Source organism: Salvelinus alpinus, chromosome 15, assembly GCF_045679555.1.
Source record: "Salvelinus alpinus chromosome 15, SLU_Salpinus.1, whole genome shotgun sequence".
Lineage (NCBI taxonomy): Eukaryota > Metazoa > Chordata > Actinopteri > Salmoniformes > Salmonidae > Salvelinus > Salvelinus alpinus.
This window is the reverse complement of record NC_092100.1, coordinates 34,975,606-34,995,461: the sequence shown is the minus strand read 5'-3', so window position 1 is coordinate 34,995,461 and position 19,856 is coordinate 34,975,606. Positions and strand designations below refer to the sequence as shown.

The 19,856-nt window shown below is 44.7% G+C and overlaps 1 protein-coding gene across 3 annotated transcripts in view; it reads right to left on the bottom strand.

Annotated features, from left to right (window-relative positions):
* The window catches only part of LOC139539964 (semaphorin-3D-like), a 69,450-nt gene that overhangs the window by 36,612 nt on the left and 12,982 nt on the right, over positions 1-19,856 (bottom strand). For all 3 annotated transcript variants that reach the window (XM_071343417.1, XM_071343415.1, XM_071343416.1), the window contains exons 2-3: positions 17,853-18,094; positions 5,649-5,809 (exon numbers count right to left, since the gene is read on the bottom strand). In XM_071343417.1, the coding sequence (XP_071199518.1) occupies positions 5,649-5,809; positions 17,853-18,042 (351 nt within the window). In that variant the 5' untranslated portion in view covers positions 18,043-18,094. The remainder of the gene's footprint in view (positions 1-5,648; positions 5,810-17,852; positions 18,095-19,856) is intronic.

Here is a 19,856-nt window from a genome sequence, read left to right as displayed (position 1 = left end):
ATTATAGAAGAAGGCAAAACGAAACAAAACACTTACAAACTAACAAAACAAATAAACGACCGTGAAGCTAATAAACGTAGTGCACACACACATGCTACAAACGTTCAGACATAGACAATTCCCCACAACAAACTAAAGCCTATGGCTACCCTAAATATGGCTCCCAATCAGAGACAACAGAAACCAGCTGTCTCTAATTGGGAACCCATTCAGGCAACCATAGACTTTCCTAGACAACTACACCCAACATAGACACAGCTAGACAACTATACTAAACATAAACCCAACTACTCTAAATAAACCCCCTAAACCTTACAATCACCCTGGACACTACAAAAACCCACATAAATACCCATGTCACACCCTGACCTAACTAAAATAATAAAGAAAACAAAGAATACTAAGGCCAGGGCGTGACATAGCCCCCCCCTTAAGGTGCGAACTCCGGGCGCACCAGCACAAAGTCTAGGGGAGGGTCTGGGTGGGCATCTGACCACGGTGGTGGCTCAGGCTCAGGGCGAGGTCCCCACCCCACCATAGTCAATCCCCGCTTCTTTATCCCCCTCACAATGCCCACCCTCCAAATAACCCCACCTAAATTAAGGGGCATCATCAGGATAAGGAGCAGCACCGGAATGAGGGGCAACACCGGAATGAGGGGCAACACCAGAATGAGGGGCAACACCAGAATGACTGGCGGATCCTGGCTGGCTGGCTCTGGACGCTCTTGGCTGGTTGACGGCTCTGGACGGTCATGGCTGGCTGACGGCTCTGGACGGTCATGGCTGGCTGACGGCTCTGGACGGTCATGGCTCGCTGACGGCTCTGGACGGTCATGGCTCGCTGACGGCTCTGGACGGTCATGGCTCGCTGACGGCTCTGGACGGTCATGGCTCGCTGACGGCTCTGGACGGTCATGGCTCGCTGACGGCTCTGGACGGTCATGGCTCGCTGACGGCTCTGGACGGTCATGGCTCGCTGACGGCTCTGGACGGTCATGGCTGGCGGAAGGCTCTGGCTGATCCGGTCTGGCGGAAGGCTCTGGCTGATCCGGTCTGGCGGAAGGCTCTGGCTGATCCGGTCTGGCGGAAGGCTCTGGCTGATCCGGTCTGGCGGAAGGCTCTGGCTGATCCGGTCTGGCGGAAGGCTCTGGCTGATCCGGTCTGGCGGAAGGCTCTGGCTGATCCGGTCTGGCGGAAGGCTCTGGCTGATCCGGTCTGGCGGAAGGCTCTGGCTGATCCTGTCTGGCGGAAGGCTCTAGCGGCTCCTGTCTGGCGGACGGCTCTAGCGGCTCCTGTCTGGCGGACGGCTCTAGCGGCTCCTGTCTGGCGGACGGCTCTGTAGGCTCATGGCAGACGGGCGGCTTTGCAGGCTCATGGCAGACGGGCGGCTTTGCAGGCTCATGGCAGACGGACAGTTCAGACGGTGTATGGCAGACGGGCAGTTCAGGCGCCGCTGGGCAGACGGGCAGTTCAGGCGCCGCTGGGCAGACGGGCAGTTCAGGCGCCGCTGGGCAGACGGGCAGTTCAGGCGCCGCTGGGCAGACGGGCAGTTCAGGCGCCGCTGGGCAGACGGGCAGTTCAGGCGCCGCTGGGCAGACGGGCAGTTCAGGCGCCGCTGGGCAGACGGGCAGTTCAGGCGCCGCTGGGCAGACGGCAGACTCTGGCCGGCTGAGACGCACTATAGGCCTGGTGCGTGGTACCGGAACTGGAGGTACCGGGCTAAGGACACGCACCTTCAGGCTAGTGCGGGGAACAACAACAGGGCACACTGGACTCTCGTGGCGCACTCTAGGCCTGGTGCGTGGTACCGGAACTGGAGGTACCGGGCTGAGGGCACGCACCTCAGGGCGAGTGCGGGGAGAAGGAACAGTGCGTACAGGGCTCTGGAGACGCACAGGAGGCTTGGTGCGTGGTGCCGGAACTGGAGGCACTGGGCTGGAGACACGCACCATAGGGAGAGTGCGTGGAGGAGGAACAGGGCTCTGAAAACGCACTGGAAGCCTGGTGCGTGGTGTAGGCACTGGTGGTACTAGGCTGGGGCGGGGAGGTGGCGCCGGAAATACCGGACCGTGCAGGCGTACTGGCTCCCTTGAGCACCGAGCCTGCCCAACCTTACCTGGTTGAATGCTCCCCGTCGCCCGACCAGTGCGGGGAGGTGGAATAACCCGCACCGGTCTATGTAGGCGAACCGGGGACACCATGCGTAAGGCTGGTGCCATGTAAGCCGGCCCAAGAAGACGTACTGGTGGCCAGATATGTAGGGCCGGCTTCATGACATTTGGCTCAATGCCCAATCTAGCCCTACCAGTGCGGGGAGGTGGAATAACCCGCACTGGGCTATGCACCCGTACAGGAGACACCGTGCGCTCTACTGCGTAACACGGCGTCTGCCCGTACTCCCGCTCTCCACGGTTAGCCTGGGAAGTGGGCGCAGGTCTCCTACCTGCCCTTGGCCCACTACCTCTTAGCCCCCCCCCAAGAAATTTTTGGGTAGTACTCACGGGCTTCTCAGGCTTCCAGCCACGTCTCCTTGCTGCCTCCTCATATCTCCGCCTCTCTGCCTTCGCTGCCTCCAGCTCAGCTTTGGGGCGGTTATATTCTCCTGGTATTTCCCGGTCCAGAATTTCCTCCCAATTCCAATAGTCCAGTGTAGGTGGGTCCTGTTGTTGTTGCACACGCTGCTTGATCCGATGATGGTGGGGAATTCTGTCACGTTCGTGTGGAGGAGAGACGGACCAAAACGCAGCATGTGGAAAATAAGCCATCTTCCTTTTATTATAGAAGAAGGCAAAACGAAACAAAACACTTACAAACTAACAAAACAAATAAACGACCGTGAAGCTAATAAACGTAGTGCACACACACATGCTACAAACGTTCAGACATAGACAATTCCCCACAACAAACTAAAGCCTATGGCTACCCTAAATATGGCTCCCAATCAGAGACAACAGAAACCAGCTGTCTCTAATTGGGAACCCATTCAGGCAACCATAGACTTTCCTAGACAACTACACCCAACATAGACACAGCTAGACAACTATACTAAACATAAACCCAACTACTCTAAATAAACCCCCTAAACCTTACAATCACCCTGGACACTACAAAAACCCACATAAATACCCATGTCACACCCTGACCTAACTAAAATAATAAAGAAAACAAAGAATACTAAGGCCAGGGCGTGACAGTGTTGCTTTATCTGTTTTTTTTAAACCAGGTTTGCTGTTTATTTGAGCAATATGAGATGGAAGGAAGTTCCATGCAATAAGGGATCTATATAATACTGTACACTTTCTTGAATTTGTTCTGGATTTGGGGACTGTGAAAAGACCCCTGGTGGCATGTCTGGTGGGATAAGTGTGTGTGTCAGAGCTGTGTATAACTTGACTATGCAAAAGATGTGGGATTTTCAACACATGAATGTTTCTTCTAAAAAGAAGAAGTGATGCAGTCAGTCTCTCCTCAACTCTTATCCAAGAGAGACTGTCAGCATAGTATTTATATTAGCACTCTGATTACAATTAAGATATAAACATGCCACTCTGTTCAAACTTGCACTGCCTTTCTTTCATTATTTTTTTGTTGCATGAATACAATTGCTCACTGTTCGATAGTTGGCATTTCCTGCCTAAGTTTGCCCACGTTGCCAATGAAATAACCACTAAAATAATTGGTAACATCAAATGGTTTTGTGATGAATAAGCCATCTGATGTGGATCTGATATGGATCTGATGTGGATGATCTTGTTCCTGTAGTGTTTGTAAACACCCTGGTAGGTTGGTTAATAACCTGAACCAGATTACAGGCACTAGTTACAGTAAGAAGCTTCCTCTTGAGTGGACAGCTTGATGAAAACCAGTTAATATTCAGGTCCCCAAGAAAGTAGACCTCTCTGTTTACATCACATACACTATCAAGCATTTCACACATACTATTTAGATACTGACTGTTAGCACTTGGTGGCCTATAGCAACACCCCAAAAGAAAAGGCTTTAGATGTGCCAAGTGAACCTGCAACCACAACACTTCAATAACACTTGGCATAAGATCTTCTCTAAGCATTACAGGGATATGGCTCTGAATATACACTGCAACTCCTCCCCCATAAGCATGTCTGTCTCTTCTATAGATGTTTTATCCTTGTATTGCTACTGATGTTTCATCAAATGAATTATCTAAGTGAGTCTCAGAAATGGCTAATATATGAATGTTATCTGATGTTAGCAAGTTATTGATTTCATGAACCTTATTTCTAAGGCTACATGTATTAATATGGGCTATTTTCATCCCTTTCCTGGGTAGCTTATTAGAGATAAACATAATACAGAAAAGAGCAGACAAAGCAAGAGAAAAAAATATACATTCAGCAGTCCATTAATCAATTGGTGTGTGTGTGTGTGTGTGTGTGTGTGTGTGTGTGTGTGTGTGTGTGTGTGTGTGTGTGTGTGTGTGTGTGTGTGTGTGTGTGTGTGTGTGTGTGTGTGTGTGTGTGTGTGTGTGTGTGTGTGTGTGTGTGTGTGTGTGTCCTGCAGGGTTGAGGCTACGAACCAATAGGCTTAGCTCAGATATAATGATGGGAAACTAAATCTAGTATCTAGTAATGAGGCCTTGGAACATACTGTACGTACAGGGCCTATAGAAAGTCTACACTCCCCTTGGATTTCTTCACTTTTTATGGTGTTACAAAGTGGGATTAAAATGGATTTAATTGTCACGATCTACACAACATTTTTAACATGTTTTAAAGATAAATGAAAAATAAAACACTAATACACTAATTGATTAGTTAAGTATTCACCCCCTTGAGTCAATAAGAAAAACCTTTAGCAGCGATTACAGCTGTGAGTCTTTTTGGGTAAGTCTAATAAGAGCATTGCACACCTGTATTGTGCAATGTTAGTCATTATTATTTTCAATTTCTTTCATCTCTGTCAAGGTGTTTGGGATCATGGCTAGACAGCAATTTTCAATTATTAACTTGACCATGCTTAAAGAGATATTAAAGAGATATTCCATGTCTGATTTGTTATTGTTACCTATCTACCAATCACTGTCAATCTATGTAGTTGAATCTGTGCTTGACATTCAATACTTGACTAAGGGACCTTACAGATGTAGTATGTATGGGGGACAGAGGAAGTGGTATCTCCTTTGACATTATGGAATATTCTGTGTAGATCAATGGAAAAAAATACAATGGAATCTATTTCAATCCCACTTTTTAACGCAACAAAATGTGAAAAAAGTTCCAGGGGGTGTTTACCTCCAACCTATAGGCACTGTAGCTGAGCCTATTGGAGAGAGTTGGGTGATTCCCTGCGTGAGTGTGCATGTCTGAGGTGTGGCAGTTTGTGTCTGCATGGGGTTATAGCTAGTCAGCTGTTAAGACTTGAGTTCTGCCCAGGGCTTTCCTTCCTTCTGCTGGAGAGAGATACTATACTGTCTCCTATAGGTCCAGCTCATACCCTTTTTGCATAATCAGGCCAAATTATACTGTGTTGGCTTAGATATTTTTATTTCTATATTGTCCTTTCCCGCACAATTACATTAATCTAGCTATTTGGATAAAGATTGCACCCCCAAATTCCCTGCATAATTAAAGTAAATGGTTCTCCAGAAAGGTTGCAGGTGCAGCATACCTTCCTGGGGGCTCTACTGAGGTGGTCAGGGTCCAGTAGGTAAACTGAGTCTCTGGTTCCCAGCAGCAGCCTGCCTCTCTCCTCATCCAACAACACAGAGTGGGAATGGAGACCATCAGTAGGACTCAGGAACACTGATACACTACCACTCTGCTCCAGCTCTGAGAGAAAGAGAGAGAAAGAGAGAGAGAGAGAGAGAGAGAGAGAGAGAGAGAGAGAGAGAGAGAGAGAGAGAGAGAGAGAGAGAGAGAGAGAGAGAGAGAGAGAGAGAGAGAGAGAGAGAGATAGAGAGAGAGAGGAGAGAGGAGAGAGGAGAGAGGAGAGAGGAGAGAGGAGAGATTTAGGGTCAAAACATACACAGGAATGCATGCAGACTTTCATACACATATTCTGACTGATGCATGGAAAAAGTTTGGTTTGGTTCATCAAGACTTCATAGAATACACTTAGTTTAATGAACCGGGAAACTATAAGCATAGTTGGGAGAGACTTTTTCTAGACAGAGACAGGTTGTGTGTTGAAACAGGTCATGGATGCCTGCGTGTCTTGGCATGAGCTGAAACGTTCTAATCACTTGTCTCACTATTCAACACCTTAACTGAACGAAGAGAGTAAAAATCCTTCTGTGCGTGCATGCGTGTGTGTGTGTGTGTGTGTGTGTGTGTGTGTGTGTGTGTGTGTGTGTGTGTGTGTGTGTGTGTGTGTGTGTGTGTGTGTGTGTGTGTGTGTGTGTGTGTGTGTGTGTGTGTGAGAGAGAGAGAGAGAGAGAGAGAGAGAGAGAGAGAGAGAGAGAGAGAGAGAGAGAGAGAGAGAGAGAGAGAGAGAGAGAGAGAGAGTTGCTGTCATTGCTCATCACCTCTCCTACACACACACAGAGACTTTAGAATGCAGACTGACAGAAAGAGAAGCTAATGCATGGGCACGCTACACTCACATTACAAAAAGGGCATAATGAGATATTACAGTGGGTTTTATCTTAAGACAGTAAAAGTGTTAAAGACACCAGGATAAACTGACCTCGACCCACAGTGTTACTGACTGGCTGTAGATGGAGAAGGAGATGAGGAAGAGTGGGTTTGTCCTCAGTCGCCGCCATACCTGCATCATTATCAATAACCCACTATCACCATTGTAACAGATCCCTGTCACCCCAACATATCCACACCTATACATCATCCATCATTATCTTCACTAAATCTCCAGACGGTTAAACCTGACCATTAAACTGATGTCACATGTCTGTCAAGACTAGGTTTAGATTAGACCCTGATCAAAGTTACAGTTTGAGTTCCAGGGGGGGAAGCCTTCTGAATAGCTCCCATACATACATATATTACTCCCATACATACATATATTACTCCCATACATACATATATTACTCCCATACATACATATATTACTCCCATACATACATATATTACTCTCATACATACATATATTAAACCATGCACATCAATGCCTGCCCTCCACCCCTGAATATCTCCTGCGCATCCATGAATACTTTCTTCTAGAGTGAGAGTGGAGCTTCAGAGACAGACCAGCGAGAGGTATGTATGCATGTCTTCACCATATCCATTCACCTGTCTCTAACCTATCTAATCTCCCCATAGGTTAAATGCAGTTAGAAGCATGATGTTATGCACCACATACAATACCATTATTCCTCTACCAAATATTTACAGTTGGCACTAGGCATTTGGGCGGGTAGCGTTCTCCTGGCATCCGCCAAGTTCGTTGGACTGCCAGATGGTGAAGCATGATTCATCACTCCAGAGAATGCATTTCCACTGCTCAAGAGTCCAATGGCGGAGAGGTTTACACTCCAGCCGACGCGTGGCATTGCGCATCTTGATCTTAGGCTTGTGTGCAGCTGCTCGGCCATGGAAACCCATTTCATGAAGCTCCCGACAAACAGTTATAATGCCGACGTTGCTTCCAGAGGCAATTTGGAACTCGGTTGTGAGTGTTGCAACCAAGGATTTTTACACCCTACGCACTTCAGCACGTGTGGCCTACCACTACCTGTCTGAGCTGTTGTTGCTCCTAGATGTTTCCACTTCACAATAACAGCACTTACAGTTGACCGGGGCAGCTCTAGTAGGGCAGAAATGTGATAAACAGACTTGTTGGAAAGGTGGCATCCTATGACGGTGCTACGTTGAAAGTCACTGAGCTCTTCAGTAAGGCCATTCTACTGCCAATATTTGTCTATGGAGATTGCATGGCTGTGTGCTCGATTGTATAAACCTGACAGCAACGGGTATGGCTGAAATAGCCGGATATACTAATTTGAAGGGATTTCCACGTACTTGTGTATATTTTAGTGTATGTTACGTTTGGTATGGTATGGAGCGGCAGGTAGCCTAGTGGTTAGAGCGTTGGGCCAGTAACCGAAAGGTTGCTAGATTGAATCCCTGAGCTGACAAGGTAAAAATCTGCCGTTCTGCCCCTGAGCAAGGCAGTTAACCCACTGTTCCTAGGCCGTCATTGTAAATAAGAATTTGTTCTTAACTGACTTGCCTAGTTAAATAAAAATGTATTTGTGGATGTATATTATCCATTTCCTATGATGCAGTATGTTATGAAATTGCAATACGTATGATATGTTAGAGTTAAGTGTTAGGGGAAGAGTTAGCTAACATGCTTAGTAGTTGCAAAGTAGCTAAAATGTAGTAAGTAGTTGCAAAGTTAAAATGCGGAAGTTGTCCGTGATGAGATTCGAACACGCACACCTTGGGTTGTTAGACGTTCATGTTATACGCCCACCCACGCAACCATCCTCCTTTTCTTTTTGCCTTAATGCCTTATGTAACCTTCTGTCTTTTGTAACCATACCAAACGTAACATATCATACTAGTTACGTCAATGAGACCAGGCTGCATGAAATCATACTTGGGAGGAAAGTACTTTTCTTGTTCAGGGCAATTGATCTGGGTGAGTTTTCCCAAAACCACTGTAGCTACTACGGTACTTTACTTCACTTGACAACCCAGACTCAAGCACACACACACCTTCCCTCACCCCAAACTCCCCACATTGAGGTGATGTTGACTTTATGTTTCTATGCTGGATGAATGAAGGCTGGTGACTCCAGAGATCTGGGTGTGTGAGTGGGTCACTCTGAGAGGTTTGACACTGTGATTAGCCTGAGGGTGTGAAGGCTTAGCGAGGTTACTCACTACCAATATTTGAACTTTTAGACCCCTCCCTTGCCCCCTAATACCTCTTCTTACACACACATCACCTCCATGCATTCACCTTCTCTCTCGCTCTCTCTCGTTCTCTCTCTCTTTCTCAGAAACACACACACGCACCCGCACATACACGCAGAGCCACTATGCCCTTTCCACACTAAACCTACAGAGAGTTTAGCCGTGCTAGCCTTTGGTTAACTCTGTAATTTGCTCAGTAAACACACAGCACTAGGATCCCAGGGATAGGCCCAGCTTAGCCCCACTGTTAGCACTTAGCTTAGCGCTGAGCTCCAGCCATGACACCCCCCCTTTCTCTGCAGTCTCTCCACAGGCACCGCTGATCCCCATGGAGTTCTACTGGTTTATTTGAGTTAGATAGCATTTCACATCGGCTAGTGGCTAGCATCAGGCCTTAAGATAACCCTACTGACGGACTGTCTGAGTGCATGTGTAGCGGTTGTGCATGTGACAGCTACAGCGCCACAGCCCAGGGCGTGTTCACTATATGGTGACTAAGAGGCTTCCTCTCCTTCCCACCCTATTTTTTTTTTATTTTTTTTATTTAACCTTTATTTAACCAGGTAGGCAAATTGAGAACACGTTCTCATTTACAATTGCGACCTGGCCAAGATAAAGCAAAGCAGTTCGACACATACAACAACACATAGTTACACATGGAGTAAAACAACATATAGTCAATAATACAGTGAAAAAAAATAAAATAAGTCTATATACAATGTGAGCAAGTGAGGTGAGATAAGGGAGGTGAAGGCAAACAAATATATGTATAAATAAATAAAAATATAAAAGGCCATGGAGGCGAAGTGAGTACAACACAGCACGTAAAATAAAAACTAAAAAAACAATGGAATGGTTGGTTTGCGGTGGAAGAAAGTGCAAAGTAGAGACAGAAATAAAGGGGTGCAAAGGAGCAAAATAAATTAATAAATAAATACAGTAGGTAAAGAGGTAGTTGTTTGGGCTAAATTGTAGATGGGTTATATACAGGTGCAGTAATCTATGAGCTGCTCTGACAGCTGGTGCTTAAAGCTAGTGAGGGAGATAGGTGTTTCCAGTTTCAGAGATTTTTGTAGTTCGTTCCAGTCATTGGCAGCAGAGAACTGGAAGGAGAGGCGTCCAAAGGAAGAATTGGTTTTGGGGGTGACTAGAGAGATATACCTGCTGGAGCGCGTGCTACAGGTAGGTGCTGCTATGGTGACCAGCGAGCTGAGATAAGGGGGGACTTTACCTAGCAGGGTCTTGTAGATGACCTGGAACCAGTGGGTTTGGCGACGAGTATGAAGCGAGGGCCAGCCAACGAGAGTGTACAGGTCGCAGTGGTGGGTAGTATATGGGGCTTTGGTGACAAAACGGATGGCACTGTGATAGACTGCATCCAATTTATTGAGTAGGGTTTTGGAGGCTATTTTGTAAATGACATCACCGAAGTCGAGGATTGGTAGGATGGTCAGTTTTACAAGGGTATGTTTGGCAGCATGAGTAAAGGATGCTTTGTTGCGGAATAGGAAGCCAATTCTAGATTTGACTTTGGATTGGAGATGTTTGATGTGAGTCTGGAAGGAGAGTTTGCAGTCTAACCAGACACCTAGGTATTTGTAGGTGTCCATATATTCTAAGTCAGAGCCGTCCAAAGTAGTGATGTTGGACAGGCGGGCAGGAGCAGGCAGCGATCGGTTGAAGAGCATGCATTTGGTTTTACTTGTATTTAAGAGCAGTTGGAGGCCACGGAAGGAGAGTTGTATGGCATTGAAGCTCGCCTGGAGGGTTGTTAACACAGTGTCAAAAGAAGGGCCAGAAGTATACAGAATAGTGTCGTCTGCGTAGAGGTGGATCAGAGAATCACCAGCAGCAAGAGCGACATCATTGATGTAAACAGAGAAGAGAGTCGGTCCAAGAATTGAACCCTGTGGCACCCCCATAGAGACTGCCAGAGGCCCGGACAACAGACCCTCCGATTTGACACACTGAACTCGATCAGAGAAGTAGTTGGTGAACCAGGCGAGGCAATCATTAGAGAAACCAAGGCTGTCGAGTCTGCCAATGAGGATGTGGTGATTGACAGAGTCAAAGGCCTTGGCCAGGTCAATGAATACGGCTGCACAGTATTGTTTCCTATCGATGGCGGTTACGATATCGTTTATGACCTTGAGCGTGGCTGAGGTGCACCCATGACCAGCTCTGAAACCAGATTGCATTGCGGAGAAGGTGTGGTGGGATTCGAAATGGTCGGTAATCTGTTTGTTGACTTGGCTTTCGAAGACCTTAGAAAGGCAGGGTAGGATAGATATAGGTCTGTAGCAGTTAGGGTCTAGGGTGTCCCCCCCTTTGAAGAGGGGGATAACCGCAGCTGCTTTCCAATCTTTGGGGATCTCAGACGACACGAAAGAGAGGTTGAAGAGGCTAGTAATAGGGGTGGCAACAATTTCAGCAGATAGTTTTAGAAAGAAAGGGTCCAGATTATCTAGCCCGGCTGATTTGTAAGGGTCCAGATTTTGCAGCTCATTTAGAACATCAGCTGACTGTATTTGGGAGAAAGAGAAATGGGGAAGGCTTGGGCGAGTAGCAGAGGGGAGGGCAGTGCTGTTGTCCGGGGTGGGGGTAGCCAGGTGGAAAGCATGGCCAGCCGTAGAAAAATGCTTATTGAAATTCTCAATTATAGTGGATTTGTCGGTGGTGACAGTGTTTCCTATCTTCAGAGCGGTTGGAAGCTGGGAGGAGGTGTTCTTATTCTCCATGGACTTTACGGTGTCCCAGAACTTTTTTGAATTTGTGTTGCAGGAAGCAAATTTCTGCTTGAAATAGCTAGCCTTGGCTGTTCTAACTGCCTGTGTATATTGGTTTCTGGCTTCCCTGAAAAGTTGCATATCACGGGGGCTGTTCGATGCTAATGCAGAACGCCATAGGATGTTTTTCTGTTGGTTAAGGGCAGTCAGGTCAGGAGAGAACCAAGGGCTATATCTGTTCCTGGTTCTAAATTTCTTGAATGGGGCATGCTTATTCAAGATGGTGAGGAAGGCATTTTTAAAAAATGACCAGGCATCCTCTACTGACGGGATGAGATCAATATCCTTCCAGGATACCCCGGCCAGGTCGATTAGAAAGGCCTGCTCGCTGAAGTGTTTCAGGGAGCGTTTGACAGTGATGAGTGGAGGTCGTTTGACCGCTGACCCATTACGGATGCAGGCAATGAGGCAGTGATCGCTGAGATCTTGGTTGAAAACAGCAGAGGTGTATTTGGAGGGCAAGTTTGTTAGGATGATATCTATGAGGGTACCCGTGTTTACGGAATTGGGGTGGTACCTGGTAGGTTCATTTATAATTTGTGTGAGATTGAGGGCATCAAGCTTAGATTGTAGGGTGGCTGGGGTGTTGAGCATGTTCAAATTTAGGTCGCCTAGCAGCACGAGCTCTGAAGATAGATGGGGGGCAATCAGTTCACATATAGTGTCCAGAGCACAGCTGGGGGCAGAGGGTGGTCTATAGCAGGCGGCAACGGTGAGAGACTTGTTTTTAGAGAGGTGGATTTTTAAAAGTAGAAGTTCAAATTGTTTGGGAACAGACCTGGATAGTATAACAGAACTCTGCAGGCAGTCTTTGCAGTAGATTGCAAGGAGGATGGGAATCAACAGTGACAGAGAAATATGTTTCTGCGTATGATATACAGATGAATATCCTGCAGGGAAAATACATGATAGTTTTTCTCTCAAGTCTATCAGATAACAGAGTTAAAACACTGAGATCATCAGCCAAACTTAATCATTGTCATGTAAAACAGGATGAGGATTGTTTTCAGATTGGAATGTCATAACTATATAGGGTTGGAGGGTTAACACTCCCGCGATACTGGACAGGAACATGTGTAATATCACAGAGCTATCGACCTGAATCAACTTGGAAAAATGTAAGACATGGAAGTGTTCCCCTGGCAAAGAGAGATGGAGAACATGGATTTACAGTTACATATAATTCAGGGCTATAAAGTAAACTGCTTGTCTGGATCTGGATCAGCATGTGGGTTATAGAACAATTGATTTACATGAGTTTAAAGTGGGAGGGCCAGTCAGATTAACTATGTGGAATAAATGCTTGTATTATTATGATAAGACAAAATGTCCTAATACAGGATTTCCAAAACTCCTTGCTGCCCCCCCCCCCCCCCCCTTTGGGTGCACATTTAGATGTTTACACTAGCACTACACAGCTGATTCAACTAACCATCTCATCATCAAGCTTTATTTTAATCTGTTGTGTAGTGCTAGGGCAAAAAACTAAATGTGCACCCAGGGGGGGCCCCAGGATCCAGTTTGGGAAACCCTGTCCTAATATATGATCATATTATACATATGATCATATTATCCAAGATGGTGCAGCAGTTCAGACGTCTTTGTCTTGTCGTGTCCCGTGTACACATCTTTTTTTTCTTCGTATATATTTCGTCCCTTACCTTACCTCATTTGCAAACATTGTATATAGATTTTCTTTATTGTGTTAAACATTGTTTATTCCATGTGTAACTCTGTGTTGTTGTTTGTGTCGCACTGCTTTGCTTTATCTTGGCCAGGTCGCAGTTGTAAATGAGAACTTGTTCTCAACTGGCCAACCTGGTTAAATAAAGGTGAGAAAAAAAAAAAGAAAAAAAAAATTGACAAACTCCCCCCTAGTTACTTGGCAAGGAGCCACTAGTACGACAGCAACACATGTACCCTCAAACTGTCTTCACAGCTCATCCTCGTGACAGATTTTTGAAAATACACACAAAAACAACAACTAAACACAGTCTGCTGTGATAATATTTAGATTACATCAGGATTATTTAGCTGTGTGTGATTGGATGGGAGCCATACTGTAACCATGCATGTTATGGATTGATCCACCAAGACCCTGACAGAGGTTTCAGACTAGAGCTAGGGCTGGTATATCAGGTTTCAGACTAGAGCTAGGGCTGGTATATCAGGTTTCAGACTAGAGCTAGGGCTGGTATATCAGGTTTCAGACTAGAGCTAGGGCTGGTATATCAGGTTTCAGACTAGAGCTAGGGCTGGTATATCAGGTTTCAGACTAGAGCTAGGGCTGGTATATCAGGTTTCAGACTAGAGCTAGGGCTGGTATATCAGGTTTCAGACTAGAGCTAGGGCTGGTATATCAGGTTTCAGACTAGAGCTAGGGCTGGTATATCAGGGTTCAGACTAGAGCTAGGGCTGGTATATCAGGTTTCAGACTAGAGCTAGGGCTGGTATATCAGGTTTCAGACTAGAGCTAGGGCTGGTATATCAGGTTTCAGACTAGAGCTAGGGCTGGTATATCAGGTTTCAGACTAGAGCTAGGGCTGGTATATCAGGTTTCAGACTAGAGCTAGGGCTGGTATATCAGTGAATCTTGAATGTTGTTCAAAACAACACAGTACTATGTTGTTGATTGTTCTCCCTTTTGAAAAACTCTGAACTCTTTCACCTCTGAAGGAATCAAAGGACAAACGTTGTCTGATGGTTATTGAGAGGAAAGTTCACTGCGATAACGCTTTCTGAACTCCAGTTCATTCAGCCAGGGATGATGTGTGTATTTGAAGTGTGTGACCACAAAGAGATGATGTTGTTTGAAGCATGTGGTCAATCAGGGATGAAGATGTTTTGGAGGAGTTCAATCAGAGATGATTGACCTCAGTAGAGTTTGACTTTGCCAACTGTATTTTCACAGGGGACCATGTTATTTTTGAAGTGTGATTTCAGTCAGGGACAATTTTGCTTTGATGGATTTCATAATACACTCTCAGAGCCTAATCTGACAACATTCTGAATATTTGAGTTTTGCTGAGATCTAAGGCTCAAGTATTCAATTGGCATGAAACAAGGCAATCTGCAGAGCTGAAGCTGCATATTTCTACAGGACAAATTGCTAAATAAATAGAGTGTTTCAGGAAGTTATTATTTCTACCACTACTTAAGTACAACAATGTATTTATGTTGTAAAATAACAACATGTAAATGAGCTTCTATTTTCAGCGATGCAGGGTCTGCAGGAGAATTGGCCAGGAAAACAGGTTGGGGTTAGGGGGTGAGAGTCCAAGGTTGCAATTGGGATGCAGGGGTTTGTATCGGGGTTACAGTAGTGCAGGGGTTGGCAAAAACCGGCCTGTAATATATATTCTTTGCCCCCACAAAGTTTTTAGTAAAAAAGGGGTTTTGGTCAAGAAAGACTGTAAAATCACCAGGAATTCAGCAAAAAGTGTGTTCCCAAGTATTCCCACAAAAAAAGAGACGTGATTGTGTCTCAATGCAATCAAGGTATCAAACGATTGTTTGTTTTAAATACAATCTATGTTTGGGCTTAGTTGTGATCAATTTGCAGTGTAGAATTTAGTATTATTATTTTCCGACCATTCGCTCCAACAAAAATTGTCCCGTGGCCTCATCTAGTTGCCTACCCCTGGAGTATTGAATGTGAACAAGTGACTGGTGACTTTATGTTGTGGTGAGGGTTTAGGAGTTAATAGTTAGATCAGGGTTTGGTAGTCAGGGTTGAAGTAGGGGTTTTGGGGGTTACAGTCAGACTAAAGCTTGTAATGAGGTTCTTATGGGTGGTTAGTGTGTTTGCGTTATTGTAGTGTTTGTGATAGAGTTTTGAGTAATTTTTTGGTACGGGGTAGAATGGGTTTTTAGACACCCTGTAGGGCTTAAAAACAAACACAGGCTCTAGTTTACCCAACACTAAAGACACTGACACACACAGAGGACCACAGCTACCACACAGCCAGAGCCATTGTGGTCCTGTATTGCTCAGTCGGTAGAGAAAGGTGATTGAAATTCCAGGATTGTGTATTCGATTTCTGGGGCCACCCATTCGTAAAATGTATGCACGCATAAAAATGATTTTGGGGATAAAAGTGTCTGCCTAATTGCATAACAACAAAATATTTAAGTGCCTTTGAACGAGGTATGGTAGTAGGTGCCAGGCGCACCGGTTTGTGTCAAGAACTGCAACGTATCTGGGTTTTTCACGCAGAACAGTTTTCTGTGTGTATCAAGAATGGTCGACCACCCAAAGGACATCCAGCCAACTTGATACAAATGTGGGAAGCATTGGAGTCAACATGGGCCAACATCCCTGTGGAACGCTTACGACACAGGCAGTTCTGAGAGGCAAAAAAGGATGGTGGGGGTTGGGGGTTGCAACTCATTATTAGGAAGGTGTTCCGAATGTTTGGCATACTCAGTGTATATTTATGTATACTTTTACATACCATACTCATTTGTGACAAATATAGAACTCTATAAAGCACGTGTATTTAAAACAAATGAAATGTTTGCCTCTCCATCATCACCACTATAAATACTTCATAGATTTACCATGGTAACAGGGTGTAAAAGAGATGTTGCTTACTAAAGCCAATGTAGAGGCTGAAAAGACAGCAGTTATTGTAGTTTTACAGCCTGACAAATACAACCCAACCCTACGCTCTCCCTTTAGTACCTACAGTACGGACCACCCCACATAGCTCTCTCTGTTTTCAAGCAATCTTTCACACCTCATATCTTTGTGAAGTGATTGTTTATTGGTGTGTGTATTGGTACGTGTGTGTGTTCTGATAACAGTTGTGGGTCGTTTCACGAAATTATTACCTTTTGCGTTTTAAGTAGAAATTGTGCACAAATATTGCATTTTAAAAGCCTGTTATATTGAATGAAGTGTCCTTTAATATAGACCATATGGAAAATTGTCCCAACATGCAGCATTTTGACATGTACCCTCTGTGTATCCTCTGTGACTTCTAGGAAGATTTTAACCCACTTAACAGCAACATTTCTCCAGGTTTTCACCATAATTGTAAAGGCCTTATTTTGTTGCTTTCACAAAGTAATTTCTAAAGATGAGTATTTATTTCATTTGATTAGGGATTCATTTTAAGGAAAAAATAACTGTTCGTCATTTTAAGGTCAACCCTGTTACATGAACTGAACTCTCATTTTACTATGGTGAAACTATTTTACATCTAATAGTCAAATCATAGTGTAAAAGCAGGTGAGCTGGTTTTACTCTTTTTGGCAATTTTCTGGTGTTTTGTGGTGGTGAGTGGGTTGAGCATGACATGTCAACTCTGTTACCCATAGACAGACAGGCTAGACATTTTTTCACAATTCAACATTTTTCGTGAAGCTTGCATTCAATTACCCCTTCCTGTTCCACAGAACAAGCTTCCAATCCATCTGTTACAAAGGCATCCACGGCTGATTTAAGACGAAATCGTCAACACTGTTACGGTCAACCCTGTTACGGTCAACCCTGTTGCGGTCAACCCTGTTGCGGTCAACCCTGTTGCGGTCAACCCTGTTGCGGTCTTCCCTGTTACATTATTTGGCACTTAATAGGCAGTTACTATATATATTTCTTTTACCAAGTTACACTAGTCAAAAGGCACCAAATTGGTGGACAGACCCTTCAAACTCACATGAGCTGAAAAGAAAAATGAAGAATTCTAAATGTAAAATGATAAAAAAGAGAGAGGTAGAAGTCAGAACAATCAGCTGGACAGTGAGCCAGAGAATGGCTCATTTACAGATAATTGGACATAGCTACTGATAAAAATACTGCAGGTAGCTATCATAGAGGAACAGTTAAAGTAACTGGCATGATGATGGAGAAAAAGGTGTTGTGTATTTTGCACTTTCTGCATATATTATGTCCCACCTCTGTTGTAGATATAATTTTCTCTCTTTGTAGATGTGGCAGTCATTTCTTGCTTAGAGCATGTTGCCAAAAACCCGTGCCAACTTAAAGTTAGGCCGTTGATTCTCAAAATGTTGTTTCAGAACCTACTGGTGGGTCATAGCTAGTTCATCCTCCTAGATAAAGCATCTATTAAAACTAGTAGAATATATTTCATCTGGTTAAGTCCTATACTAAACATGATTATTTAATTTGTCCTAAGCCATATATCATTCAGCCATCAGTGCATCGGCATGTTATTACTGTACCATAGCTCCCAGTCTCTTACCTTTGTAGCTGAGTTGGACTCTGGGGACACTCTGTTTGACACTTTCTCCAGAGGGCAGGAGGACCAGCAGTACCATCCCCAGAACCAGCAGCCCTGGGTGGGCTAGAGACAGCCTAATCCTCCCTTGACCTCCAGTAAAGCTCCAGGACAGTCTCTCAACAGGCTCACACTCAGTCCCTCCAGTCTTCATGATGCGAAAGTGAAGGTTTTCTTCTCTGTTCCACTACTGTTTCTCAACATTCCTGAAAGAAGGAGGAGAGCAATGTCAAGGAGTTTGGGAGTTAACCAAGGTAAGTCGGCTTTCTTCTCTGTCTCTTCTCTTTTCTCTCTCCCTCCCTGTCTCTCCCTCTCTCTTCCTCTCTCTCCCTGTGTGAGTGTGTGCGTGTGTCTTTGTTTGTGTGTGTGTGTGAGTATTCAGCTGTTTCTCCATGGTACCGTACAGGCATGTGTGTTCTTTGTACCAGGCCAACATCAGCTGTTACCTTTTCCTACCTCTCCCTTTGTGTTTATCTAAATCTGTTTGCGCAAAACAGAAGGTCAGGCAAAGAAAAACATTCACCATCTTTCCACATACATCCTTCTTTCTAAGGTCTCTTTCGCCTCCCTTCTCTCCCTCCATCTTTCTTTATCTGTCTCTCTCTTTCTCATTTCATTCTGTACCCAAATGATCAAATGATTCTGGCCCATGGTTATTGCATTAGGCTGATGACCCAGTGTCAGCTGTTCCTTTATGTTGTGATATAATTGTTCTAGGATCTGCATATTTCTTCACGCTGCACAAGAGAGGTGTCAAGACCGAGTTTAGACCAATAATACAGGACAGGATGGATAGAGAGTGTACAGCAAAGTGTTTAGGGGCAGCCTTAAGTCTGTGAGTGGACACAGACTTAATAGTAATTGTTAAGTCTGTAGAAGGTCAGAGGTGACACTAGGGGTGAGACTAAGGGAGAGGCCTGTACGTAGGGCTGAGTAACCAATAACAATGCGGTTTCATGAACTCTCATAAAATCTGTTATTTCCTTGCAGTGATACATCCTCACACATTTCCAATATCTCATCTAGTTAATGATTAACTAACCAATCACAAATGGATGCTTCAGAATGCAGATCCTCCCCCTCTCTCCCTCCCTCTTTCCCTTCATCCCTCTCTCTCTCACTCTACCTCCCACACAGATAACATACATCAACCTGTCTAGGTTTAACATAAATAATGTCAGACTAAATTCATGAATCTGATTAATTCTACATAGACACATTTTTCAAACTATGCAACAGCAAAAAAGAAAGAGATAGAGAGACAGAGATAGAGAGATATATAGAGATAGATAGAGAGAACAAGAGAGACAGAGGGGGGTAGAGAGAGAGACAAGAAAGAAAAATAAAGAGAGAGAGAGAGAGAGAGAGAGAGAGAGAGAGAGAGAGAGAGAGAGAGAGAGAGAGAGAGAGAAAAAGAGAGAGGGGGGGAGTAAGAGAGAAATAGAGGGAGACAGAGAGGAAGAGAAAGAGAAAGAGAGGGAGAGGGGGAAAGAGAAAGAGAGAGAGAAAGAGTGAGAGAGAAAAAAGAGAGACAGAGAGAGAAAGTGAGAGCGAGCGAGAGAAAGTGAGAGAGATAGGGAGAGAGAGAGGGGGGGGGGACAGAGAGACAGACCAACCAACCTGCACATGTCCTCTATGCTTATTGTTATTGTTCAATGTATGGTTATTTTAACCCCTGATTATTGTTGCTACTGTTGTTCCATTGACAATATTGATTATTATTATTTTAATTATGTTAATATTGTAAATCTCCAAAGTAAGCTTTGGCAATATGTACATTATTATGTCATGCCAATAAAGCAAACTGAATTGAATCGAGAGAGAGAGAAAGAGAGAGATAAAGAAAATTAGATAGAGGAAGAGAAAAAGAGAGCAAGAGAAAGAGAGAGAAAATACCGTACGACAGACCACGTATTCACCCTGCCCACCATAATTGACAAACAAACAAACAAACCAAAACAAAGGCAA